The following is an 11539-nucleotide window of genomic DNA, read 5'->3' on the forward strand; positions in this document are numbered from 1 at the left end:
TTTGTCATCACTCTATCTTATAAAAATTGCCTATTAATCTCGTTACTCACTGTATAGTGCGAGTTGCGAGGTTATGTAATCCAAAATGGACAAACTGATCCCACTCAAGTTGTCTTTAGCATTTACATATTTTACGAAAAATCATGAAAGTCTGTTCTCTTGTTTAAAAACTTGGGAGAGGAAAAGTTACTTCCAGTTTTGCTTCATTACATGGACATATTTCATTCAATAAAACATATTGATTTGTTGTTAACTTGTTCATATATCGTTTTGATTGTTTGCAAACAGTAACACCATAATGACCCTTATACATTTGACCTTTAATAGTCGAGAAAAATAGTCCTTACCATAACGGAGAATTATTTTGCTATAATGATTTTGTGAAATTGAATACTGAAATGTGTAATAATGTGTTCAATTAAATTTAAACCCCCAGTTTCCTTTATATAGGTTACTGACCGTTCCAAGGTGGTGCCCCTATTTTCAACTGGTTGTTTTGTCTGTCTTGTATTGTCTGTTGCGTATGATTTTTTTGTAAGCGTTTTTCCTCCTTCTCACTCTCCCTATTGCCCCTCCTTTCCCTTGCTTTACGCTACTTTTGGCATCCCCTCCCCCTTTACTTTGAGTAAGTTTTCATTGCACCCCTTTGTTTTGGCAGTCTGTATCCTAAGACGGTACACGATTGTTTTTTCCTACTTGTGTGTGTGCGTTTGTATACTTGTGAGTCTATAACGGTGCCCTACTGTTTTCTTATGTGTTTTCCTTGTTCGTTTTTCTATGTTATTCAGTTGGTCATGGTTGTGTGTTTATCTTTGGTACATCAGTGTATGTGCCCACACACGGCCCAATTTTGCCCCTTACCATTTCCTTCTCCTTCGTCTTTATTTAGCATAAATTAATATGTACTTGTTTGATGTTTGAAGCAACCCGTCTGAAATATTTTTCATTACAGTTTCTTTTTGTTGTGGGCCTACTATGCAAATGCGTGGCTCTGGGACTGTTTTTTTTTTTGGTGCTCTGTGCTTCCGAGAAATCTACCCTTACCTATTATCTTTTGTCTATAATTTTATAACCTTTTTATTCTGATATACATTTATCTTGAACATATTAATCACTATTGTGTATAAAATGTTCTTGGAAGTGCATTTTCATTGCAATATCTAGATTCATTCTTCAATATACCATTGAAGAAATACTAATACCTTGAATTGTTTCACTATCATATCTTCGCGTCGTAGAAATAGAAAGCTATCCGTACCTAGAATTTTGAAAACAAAATAAGTTGTTATGGTAAAGACCTTTAGTGGTAAAGACATGAATGTGACTGTGAAGACCCCTTTTCCACCTTGTATATATAAATATACGTAAGAACGTGTCTTGTCTTATACGTAAACCAACACATATGTTATTTTTCATTGAAATGTTTGTGTATCGTACTTGCACGCGCAATTTTGTAAAATGCAGTCAAGTCGTTGAACTGACTGGTTACATCACATGTTTGCAATTTATTAGTAATGGTTTCACTACTTTTATAAAGTTTAGAGAAGTCTGAAGTTAATACAAGTTTCATCTTCTGACAGTAGAAATCCATTTGTCAGGATATGAAATTCAGGATCTCCATTTGGTATATTATCAACTTAACCAAATAGTTGTACATATGGTAGACATTTTTAATTACAAACTAAAGTGTGTTCGTTTGTGTGTCTCATGAAAACCATAATATAACACTAATTTGTTGATTTGATAATTCCTAAGCATGTTCTTGTGGGTTGTCATGAAAATCTTTTCTAATTTTCTTGTTGATTAACCTATTATATCTTTAAAACACAACACCCATGTGTGGCAATATTTCATACCCACAGTTTGAATATACTTTGTTTTATTAAAGCCCATGTTATATGCTCCTTTCTTTCGTTTTACCGTAAGAATGACCTTTGTCACATGTATATGTAGGGAATTTGATTAAATTCGTGTGAATTCAGAATTATTTACATGTATTTACAATATTCAAGTAACAAATAATGAATAAAAGTCGTTTAGAAGCTCATGAGCTACCATTTGTTTAGAAAAAAATGTTTGGTCAACATACGTATTCACAAAGAATGTAAGCGACATGAATCAAGGCCGTAAAAGTTCTTCTGACACTGTACGGTAAGTATCTAGTCTTAATTTTTGGGCAGCAGACAAATTATTATTATTGTGTAACTGTATATTTTACAATCTTTTACAATATCAGTATGTAAGTGACAACATAAGTTTCCAGAAAGAAAAAGTGCACATTTTATATTGTCTGCTATTTTGAAATTAAAGACAGTGTAAGGATCATTTTGATAATCATAATATATGTCAATTTATGGAGTCTAAAACTACATTGTTTTCACTAAAACGTTGTTTTTTATTTGGGAGCAAACTTTTAAAACATGCTTTAAACTAAATACAAAGGAAGGATGGACAAATCATGTGCTAGAAATGAATATTATAGTAGTTTTAATTGCACCTTTACATTTTCGAAATTATGATAATGCAGACAGACAGATAGATTTCTTTATTTCTTCCAGTAATGGAAAGCGTAACGTATATACATGAACAACATCTGGACAACAATATGCATACAAAAGAACAATTATTTACACAATTATTTCAAATAAAAAGCATTTAATTTAGCATTCATGAGTTGAATAAAGTGAAAATCGAATATAAACAAAATCAAAAGTTGAACGCTATGAATAAACGGTGTTTTGAGAAAAAATATTACAAAAGGAGTTGATGCATTTCTCATTTAACACCACTGTATGTCAGCCTAAGTTACGACGAAATCGAAAACGTTAGACAGCTACCAAAGGTGTATATTTATAACTTGTATAGAGGTTTTGGACAAATAAACTCCAGTAGAAAAATGAACAAGTCAAAAAAATGTTAACCGATTAATACATTCTATATGAGCTGTATTTTACTCTTCTATAAGAAGATACAATTGTTTAACAAAGCTAAGTACTTTTCAACGCAGTTTCTATGCACACGTCTAAATAAACGTTTAGCGTTCTTATTACCTTCAAGAATTTTAATAGCCGCGGAGCAGGGCTTTAAAAATGGTTAAACCTAAGTCACGGACTGCATAATAATTATAACGAGAGCTCGTCGAACACGAAATGCCCCCCCCCCCCCCCCCACCTTGATGCATTCAGTAATTGCACAAGGAACAGAAATTATATGCTCACTGTAAACAAAAGTTCTACAATTCTGGTTTAATCTGACCTTGACCTTTAACCTATTAACCTAACAAGAGATTACAGAGTGATCTTGGTGCCATCCACTGAGCCATTTTTAAATGTTCCAAATTTCAAGACTAGCTCAAGGTCAAAATCAAGGTCAAATTTTATTTCGGTACAAAACAATGTGTACGTGGTCCAAATTAGAAAGCTGTGACTTGAGAAATGTGAAAGCAGGTCACTAGATCAATTTCAAGGTCAGAGTTCATTTCGGTAGATAGAACTATGCACGTGCTTCAAATTTTGAGGCTGTAGCTTGAGAAATGTGAAAGTAGGTAACAGGTTAAAATCAATGTCAAATTTCAATTGAGAACACAAAAATATGCATGCGGTCCAAATCTGAAGCCTGTAGCTTCAGAAATGTGAAAGTAGGTACACTAGGTCAATCTCAAGATCAAAGTTCATGTTGGTACACAAAACTATGCATGTGGTTCAAATTTGAGTGCTGTAGCTTGAGAAATGTGAAAGTAGGTCACTAGGTCAAAATCAAGGTCAAATTTTATTTCAAAACACAAAACTATGCAAGCGGTCCAAATTTGAAGCCTGTACCTTAAGAAATGTGAAAGTAGGTCACTAGGTCAATCTGAAGATCAAAGTGCATTTCAGTACACAAAACGATGCTTATGGTTCAAATTTGAAGGCTGTAGCTTGAGCAATGTGAAAGTAGGTCACTAGGTCAAAATCAAGGTCAAATTTAATTTTGGAACAAAAAACTATGCATGTGGTCCAAATTTGAAGCCTGTACCTTCGAAAATGTGAAAGTAGGTCACTAGGTCAATAACAAGGTCAAAGTTTTTTTCGGTACACAAACCTATGCATGTGGTCCAAATTTGAAGGCTGTAGCTACAGAAATGTGAAAATAGGTCACTAGGTCAAGATCAAGGTCAACTCATGTCAAGGTTCATCTTGCCACTCAAAGCTATACATGTGGTCCAAATTTGAATGATGTAAGTTATGGACATGAAGATTCTAAGTTTTTCCCTATATAAGTCTATATGAACCATGTGACCCCTGGGGCGGGGCCATATTTGATCCTAGAGGGATAATTTGAACAAACTTGGTAGAGAACCACTAAATGATGCTACTTTACAAAATATCAAAGCCATAGTCTTTGTGGTTCGGACAAGAAGATTTTCAAAGCTTTTCCCTATATAAGTCTATGTAAACCATGTGACCCCCAGGGCGGGGCCATATTTGACCCTAGGGGAATAATTTGAACAATGTTAGTAGAGGACCACTAGATGATGTCATATACAAAATATCAAAGTTCTAGGCCCTGTGGTTTTGGACAAGAGATTTTTCCCTATATAAGTCTATATTAACCATGTGACCCCCGGGATGGGGCCATATTTGACCCCAGGGAAATAATCTGAACAATCTTGGTAGAGGACCTCTAGAATTTGCTACATACCAAATATCAAAGCCCTAGGCCCTATGGTTTTGGACAAGAACATCAGAAACCGTTTAACTGTTCCTGGTCAATGTGACCTTGACCTTTGACCTAATGATCTCAAAATCAATAGGGGTCATCTGTTGGTCATGGCCAACCTAGCTATAAATTTTCCTGAAACTTGGCCCAACCGTTCTTGAGTTATTGCCTGGAAACCATTTTACTGTTCCTGGTCACTGTGACCTTAACCTTTGACATACTGACCTCAAAATCAATAGAGGTCATCTGCTCGTCATGACCAACCTCTCTATCAACTTTCGTGACCCTAGGCCTGCCTAACCGATCTTGAGTTATCATCCGGAAACCGTTTTACTGTTCAGGACCAATGTGACCTTGACCTTTAACATACTGACCTCAAAATCAATAGGGATCATCTGTTGGTCACAACCAACCTCTCTATCGACTTTCATGATCCTAGGCCCAAGTGTTCTTGAGTTATCATCCGGAAACCGTTTTATTATTCAGGGTCACTGTGAACTTGACCTTTGACATACAGATCTCAAAATCAATAGGGGTCATCTACTGGTGATGACCAACCCAAGCGTTCTTGAGTTATCATCCGGAAACGGATTGGTCTACATTCCGACCGACCGACCGGCCGACCAACCGACATCTGCAAAAACAATATACCCCTCCATCTTCCTAGGGGGAGGGGGGGGGGGGGGTGGGGGCGCATAATCACTGGCTATGCTATCCAAGAAATATAAATTATGTTGAAAAAGCCAATGTTCAGATTACCCATAAATATCAATGTCTCTCTTTTTTAATATACCCACAAGGTTAAAAGATTTACTATTAAACTATTTGGAGACTAAAAATCAGCCTCCTTTTTTTTCTTTTAGAAAACTTGTATGTCAGGACATAATAAAGAACAACACGTTGTCTTCATATTTTTATTGCATTTGATCAACTATTATAGAAGATATATACAAAGATAGGTAATCCATTTCGTAATGTACTATTGTGTTGAATCATAGATAGTGACATTGCTAAACGTCATGTAATTATGCACAATTTATAAAAAAAAATGCCTGCTGTTCTGCACGTCTGCTATACATAATACGTAACTGAGTTATGGTATATGCAAAGAATTTCATTTCAAAATAATGGCACTCTTTGGATATGGTCGGGTAATATAATTATCACAACTATAAACAATAAATGTTTTAAAGACAAGACGTACATCTGACGTTCTGTCTTAAAACTGCACCAATTCTGTAGTCAAAACTTCCTTTGGAAATCGCGTTCAAAAATATAGCGGCATCTACTGTGGAGTTGGACATTTTTGCCTTGGCTTTTTGTAGAAATATCATGGTAGTCTCCTTATTCGAGGTCTAGATCAGTATTCGCGAATATTTCGTCGTGAACGCGGCCCGAGTGATATAATATTACGCATCTGAACGACAAACAAGGATTTTATTCAAAAGTAAATCACTAAATGAGATGTATTATTTCGATTCTAACACGTTACCAAGGATTTTAAAGTACGTCCTTGACGACATTCATTAAATATTTGCCCGTTTTCAATTGGTTTCTTTTCCAGCGCGCCGCTATGCTGTTTGACGTTATGACGTTATAATTGTGACGACAGGTATATGAATTGTTGTATAATAATTCACTGTTATCATCCTTCTTTGTTTGACACGTGTTAGAATACTTTAAATCACAGCGATTTCATTTATTGCTAGTATTTTAGCAAAGTGTATAGCAGAACTAAACAACCCTTTTCAAAACAAGTAATATCACCACGAAATATTGTATATTCACATTGCCAATATAATAGGGTTGTTATAACAGTAGCTAGATCTAAGATGTTGTATTCGGCTCGAGTGGACTTTTGCCAGATCGGATCTTACGAAGCGCGTAAATTCCACGAGAGCCAAATACAAATCCCTGATCGAGCTATAGTTATAATGACCCTTTTATCATATACCTCTACCACTTTTTATTATGTTGCTTTCATTCCAAAGGATCTTTTTACAGATTTTTGAACGAAATCTTTAATGTTTATCGGTATTGAAATAGAACTCAGTGAAGATTTTATGTTCGTAATTTATAGAACTGTGTCAGGTCATGCATTTAAAGGAAAGTAGCTCGGCAGCATATAATAAAAAACGTTCAAGACGGAATTTAAAAAGTATAATATGGATTTTCTCTGCCTGTTCATATTTAAGTGTGAAAAACAAGCCGACTTTTTTACAGAATTTATATAGGTATATAATAAATGTGATTTATTTCATTTTGAATGACAACATTTCTATATGCGTGATCACATTTTAATGTTGTAATTAAGAAAGTATTGTCCTGTATAATTTGTGTATTCTGAGAATTTTTTTGTCTTTTGTGCGTCTGGTGAGAGAATATATATGTATCAGTACATTGGATATCAATGGTAGGGAAGGCTATTGAAATCAAAATGTATAGTATCTGTAGAATGTCTTTTCCCAATTATTTTATGGTCTAAAAACTGTCTCTGTTTAAACACTTTAAAAAAGGTAAACTCCATACAAACGAAGGTCGTCTGGCATCATTTTTGTTTGTTTTCCAGATAAACACATAGCGTAGCGGCGGCTGGAAAATGCAACTTCCTGAAGGACGCTTAAATATTATAGAATTACTAAATAACGAAACAAAGGTATACAAATTATTGTTACAAGATGTAAAATACTTTTACTTTCATGTGCTTCTCTTCCAATGATATGATTATAGAATTAATCGAGAAATACTAGGATAGCTATGCATTAAGCGTACTAAATAACTTTTATACGAATGAAAAACGTTTCTTTTTTTAAACAACTGTCTCTAGAACATTAAAACTTGCTTCCTAGTATAGACAGCTTTGAATTTTACTACTGCGTTCAATGTAAAAGGACAACATACACACATATATATAACTTAGTTGCAGTAAAACGAATTACATGCTCAAAATAGTATATTATTTCAATACACACATGATTAGAATATTTAAAATGGATCTTTTTACGAGAGCAAATATTAAGCTGCCAAAATTATGTGACTTATAACGCTTCGCGTGCAATTTTAAAGTACCAAATGTGCATTCGAATGAAAGAAATTACACTTTCACGTGAGAACTGTCAACAACAATTTGAACTGATTACGAGTGTGCATTAAATTGAAAATTGACAAAGGTGTTAAACATATTTTGCAAATTCTTGGAGGTATTTTATTTTTCAACGATGCTATAAACTACATATGGCTGTGTTGTGACAGAAATTATTGATTCATGTCCCTATTTCAATGCTAAATTTATTCGAAGTTTATCGAAATCTGTTTATCTTTTCCATTTCAGCCTCGCTAAAGGTCTCCGTAGAAGGGGACTGCAAAGCATGAAAAAATATGGCCATCCACCAGGCGGCACCATTCTTAACCTTCGGCATAGTTGCTGATAATTGCAAAGACGAAGCAAAATGCCCAAACGCTTCCACATTTTTTCCGACTAGAAATTCTGAAAAGCCAATGACATTTAGAGCATTGAAAAGGTGTGGTGTGTCGCAAAACTCCAGCACGAGATCCTCTAAGTAGTCCAGAATTTCTTTTGTCCGTGAACTTGGCCCTTCCCACATAACTTTTGCCAAATGTAACAGATGATAAGCATAGACAAAGGGATGAATGGCCACATACTTTTCTCCGTACTGTGGAAGAAGTGCGCATGCAAATACTAAAGATGATGGTACTACTGCATAATCTTCTCTTGCAAAAAGCATATCAAATGTCGTTTCTAAAGCATTTAACTTGTCAGGTGGAATATCAAACGCAGTACTCTTTAAAAGTTTCCCATTTTCAATTTCCATGAACGGATTGGAAGAACAATACCCTGTGTAAAACATCTTACTTGGAAGCTTTGCTAGACACTCTTCAATAACAGAAATGCATTTTGGTAAATTAAGAACGCTCATATAGTATGTTGCAAGATATAGTTGTCCAGACAACATATCTAGTTTTGAACCGTTTTCTATTTCATACAGAGCAATTCTTTGAAGTTCACCCTTTTTCCTCTCGTCATCCGACTGCTTAGTTTTTTGAAGGTGTTCTAACCCTCGTCGAATGTGCAAGTAATTCCTTGCGCGTGCGGCAACTGTTTCATCAACCTCAAGGTGTTTTCCATTTAAAAACGGAAGGGTTACACCAACAATTTGATCTGTGAGAAAATTTGACGTGTATCTTTTCATTACTAGAAACTCTGCACGATGTAGTTCTATCTTTCGCGTAAGTAGTAAAGTGGCCATATGTTTTTCTGAAAGTTCGCGTATTTTGACTCCTTCTGACAGAAACATATGTAGGTTTTTGTTACTATCATTCCATAGTTTACATATTTTTGAATTAGGAGGTAGACCTGCCTCCATTGTCGAAATGACTATATTGTCTGTGACGTTTCTGAGCTTCTCTATTGCAATTATTTTGTCATCAGGCGACAGAAAACGATTTCTGAAAAGGTTTGCTTTTCTAACGAAATAGTGAGGCAGATTTCTACATTCAATACAGTGAGACAAACGTGCTAAGCAACCCTTCAGACAATGAAGCAGTTTTGCCGGAGTCCATGCGTTTAATCCAAGTTCTTCGGACACCCAAAATATCACAGTCTTCAGGTTGTATGAGCTTATTTGATCGGGCGCGAACGGATCAATATATTTCTTAATTAGTCTCTTCATGATCACATAGCACTGTATCTGCGTATCGTTGAAGTTCCAGATAAGTTCCTTCTCGCATAACAGAAACGACTGTCGCCATTCTAGTGAGCATGTCGCAGAACTGGAATCACCGACCGGAACAGCATGGCAACCTAATTCAGATATTTTACTGATTAATGTAGGCGTAGGCCAGTCAAATTTCCTGTCTCTTGTTTTCCATTCGATTGCTTCTTCTGGCCAGCCTCTGTACGTCAATGCATAGGCTGTGTCGTATTCTGTTATAACCGCTTGCTTACTATCAATCTCGCGATACAAATATTCGTAGTTATACATCGAGCATGGCCCATGTTGAATGGTCTTAAAGGGATAATTTGGATACTTATCTTCTTCTGGCGTTAAGCTTACCATAAGATATCGAAACCATTCACTGGACAAGTAAGACCCGTCCGACATTGGCTGTAAATAATCACTCAGATCCGTTTGTAGTTTGGAGTGGTACATGGATTTGCTATGCTCACTTGGCTTTAGTCTGACGTAACCCGGATTGCATTTACTTGAATCGGATACAAAATAAATGATGTCCTTTCTCACATTTACACAGGCATTCTCAGACTTAAGAATTTCTATTCCTCTCCACTGAAACATCATATCTGAGTCACTTGCCTCAACTGTTGTACCCTCTGCTATACTTCCGGCTCTGTGAACCTCTGCTATTCCCGAACGATAAAGTGAAAATAACAAAATTAAGTCTTCAATTTTTGTTCTTGTTTTACATAATGACGTACTCCATGCATCATATGGGGCAAGCTGTAAATCTTTTGAGATCAACTCTGAAATTAAACTCAGATCCTTTGCTTCGGAACTCATAATCTGAAATAGAATAAAGGTAAGGTCCGTTTCATGTAAAATGAATGTTTTGAAAAGAGTGCAGATATTCTTAATGGAAAAATGACATGTGAGTTTCTATCTACCACATTTTGTGAGGTGTAAATATTACAAAAGCAGTATTTAAGCGACATGTAGAGGTCGTAAAATGTCTCTCCGTGCTTGGATTCAGTATTAGTCTGTCTTTTGTGGTCATAGATTCCACTTACGTTTTGTAAATAATGAGGTTTTGCTGTGCTTATGGAGTAATTTTAATGTTCGTGTATAACAAAGGTCTGTCGAATTTGGTAAATGGTGTGGGATAGGTTTACATATTTCATCACTGCCTTTCAGTTAAACAGAATCTTTTATTATTCACTTGCATAATTGCGCCTTTGCTTCCAAAAGGATCTTCTTTTATATTTGTTTTACTTTGTTAGAGACAGATTACATTCTAATGAACATAATGCCTTAATCCATTTTTATTTATCTTTATTCTTGTGAAGAGATAAAGCCTATTCAATTCTTAAACCGCATTCATGTTTCCTTCATATTCATATATATATATATATATCTGCGAGACAAACAAATAAAATGATTTATTAAGTAAATAATAATTTTAAATTATTCCCAATATGTTATGATCAAAATTATCTGTTTCACTACTTACATTTTATGTTTGTATATATGTTTCCAAGAACGCAAATTTCAACAGATATTCATTCCGACAGTTTGTTGTAAACAGTCCTTTGTGATCCCTTGATCCTGGAGAAACTAGCAATTGACAATAAAATGAATATTATGTAAGTGGAAGTCACCACTAATGATAGTTTAAAATATCGTTACACTTGTTTTCAAGATAAAAATCCTTATGACCTCTGTATAAAGGAGTAATTCACAATGAAACACTAAATACTGCTTCTGAAAACGTCCTGTTTATAACCTACTAAAATTCAGTGTTAAATAATTCTTACAATGGCTTAAATGTTCAAAAATTTCCTTATGCGTATTACATTCCGTTTTATTAAAGGATTGATTGCGTGACAAGGATTTCAATCTTATTATGATTATACAAACCCTTTATGATATTGTGAACATGCAATAATTACAGTGTATTTGCTATAATCAAACTTATTGTTAGTCTATTTAGATCCTTTCGATGTTTTATATCTTCAGTGTCAAATTTCAAATTAAATCACAGTGATTTATTAAAATATAAAGACTTCAAACTGAACATTCGTCTTATCATTTACAACACTAACATTGCATTTTGTCACCTCAAAGCATTAAGTGGATAACTGAATTGA

At 34.8% G+C, this 11539-nt stretch overlaps 1 protein-coding gene across 1 annotated transcript; it reads right to left on the bottom strand.

Moving 5' to 3' along the window:
• Positions 1-2530: 2530 nt before the first annotated feature.
• On the bottom strand, positions 2531-11217 carry LOC123534891 (uncharacterized). Its single transcript, XM_045317351.2, has 2 exons — positions 10903-11217; positions 2531-10238 (listed from the first exon to the last, which is right to left on the bottom strand). Exon 2 carries the CDS (start codon positions 10233-10235, stop codon positions 7998-8000), a length of 2238 nt encoding a protein of 745 aa, XP_045173286.1. The 5' UTR covers positions 10236-10238; positions 10903-11217; the 3' UTR covers positions 2531-7997.
• Positions 11218-11539: the final 322 nt, after the last annotated feature.

Source organism: Mercenaria mercenaria, chromosome 12 (genome assembly GCF_021730395.1).
Source record: "Mercenaria mercenaria strain notata chromosome 12, MADL_Memer_1, whole genome shotgun sequence".
Taxonomy (NCBI): Eukaryota; Metazoa; Mollusca; class Bivalvia; order Venerida; family Veneridae; genus Mercenaria; species Mercenaria mercenaria.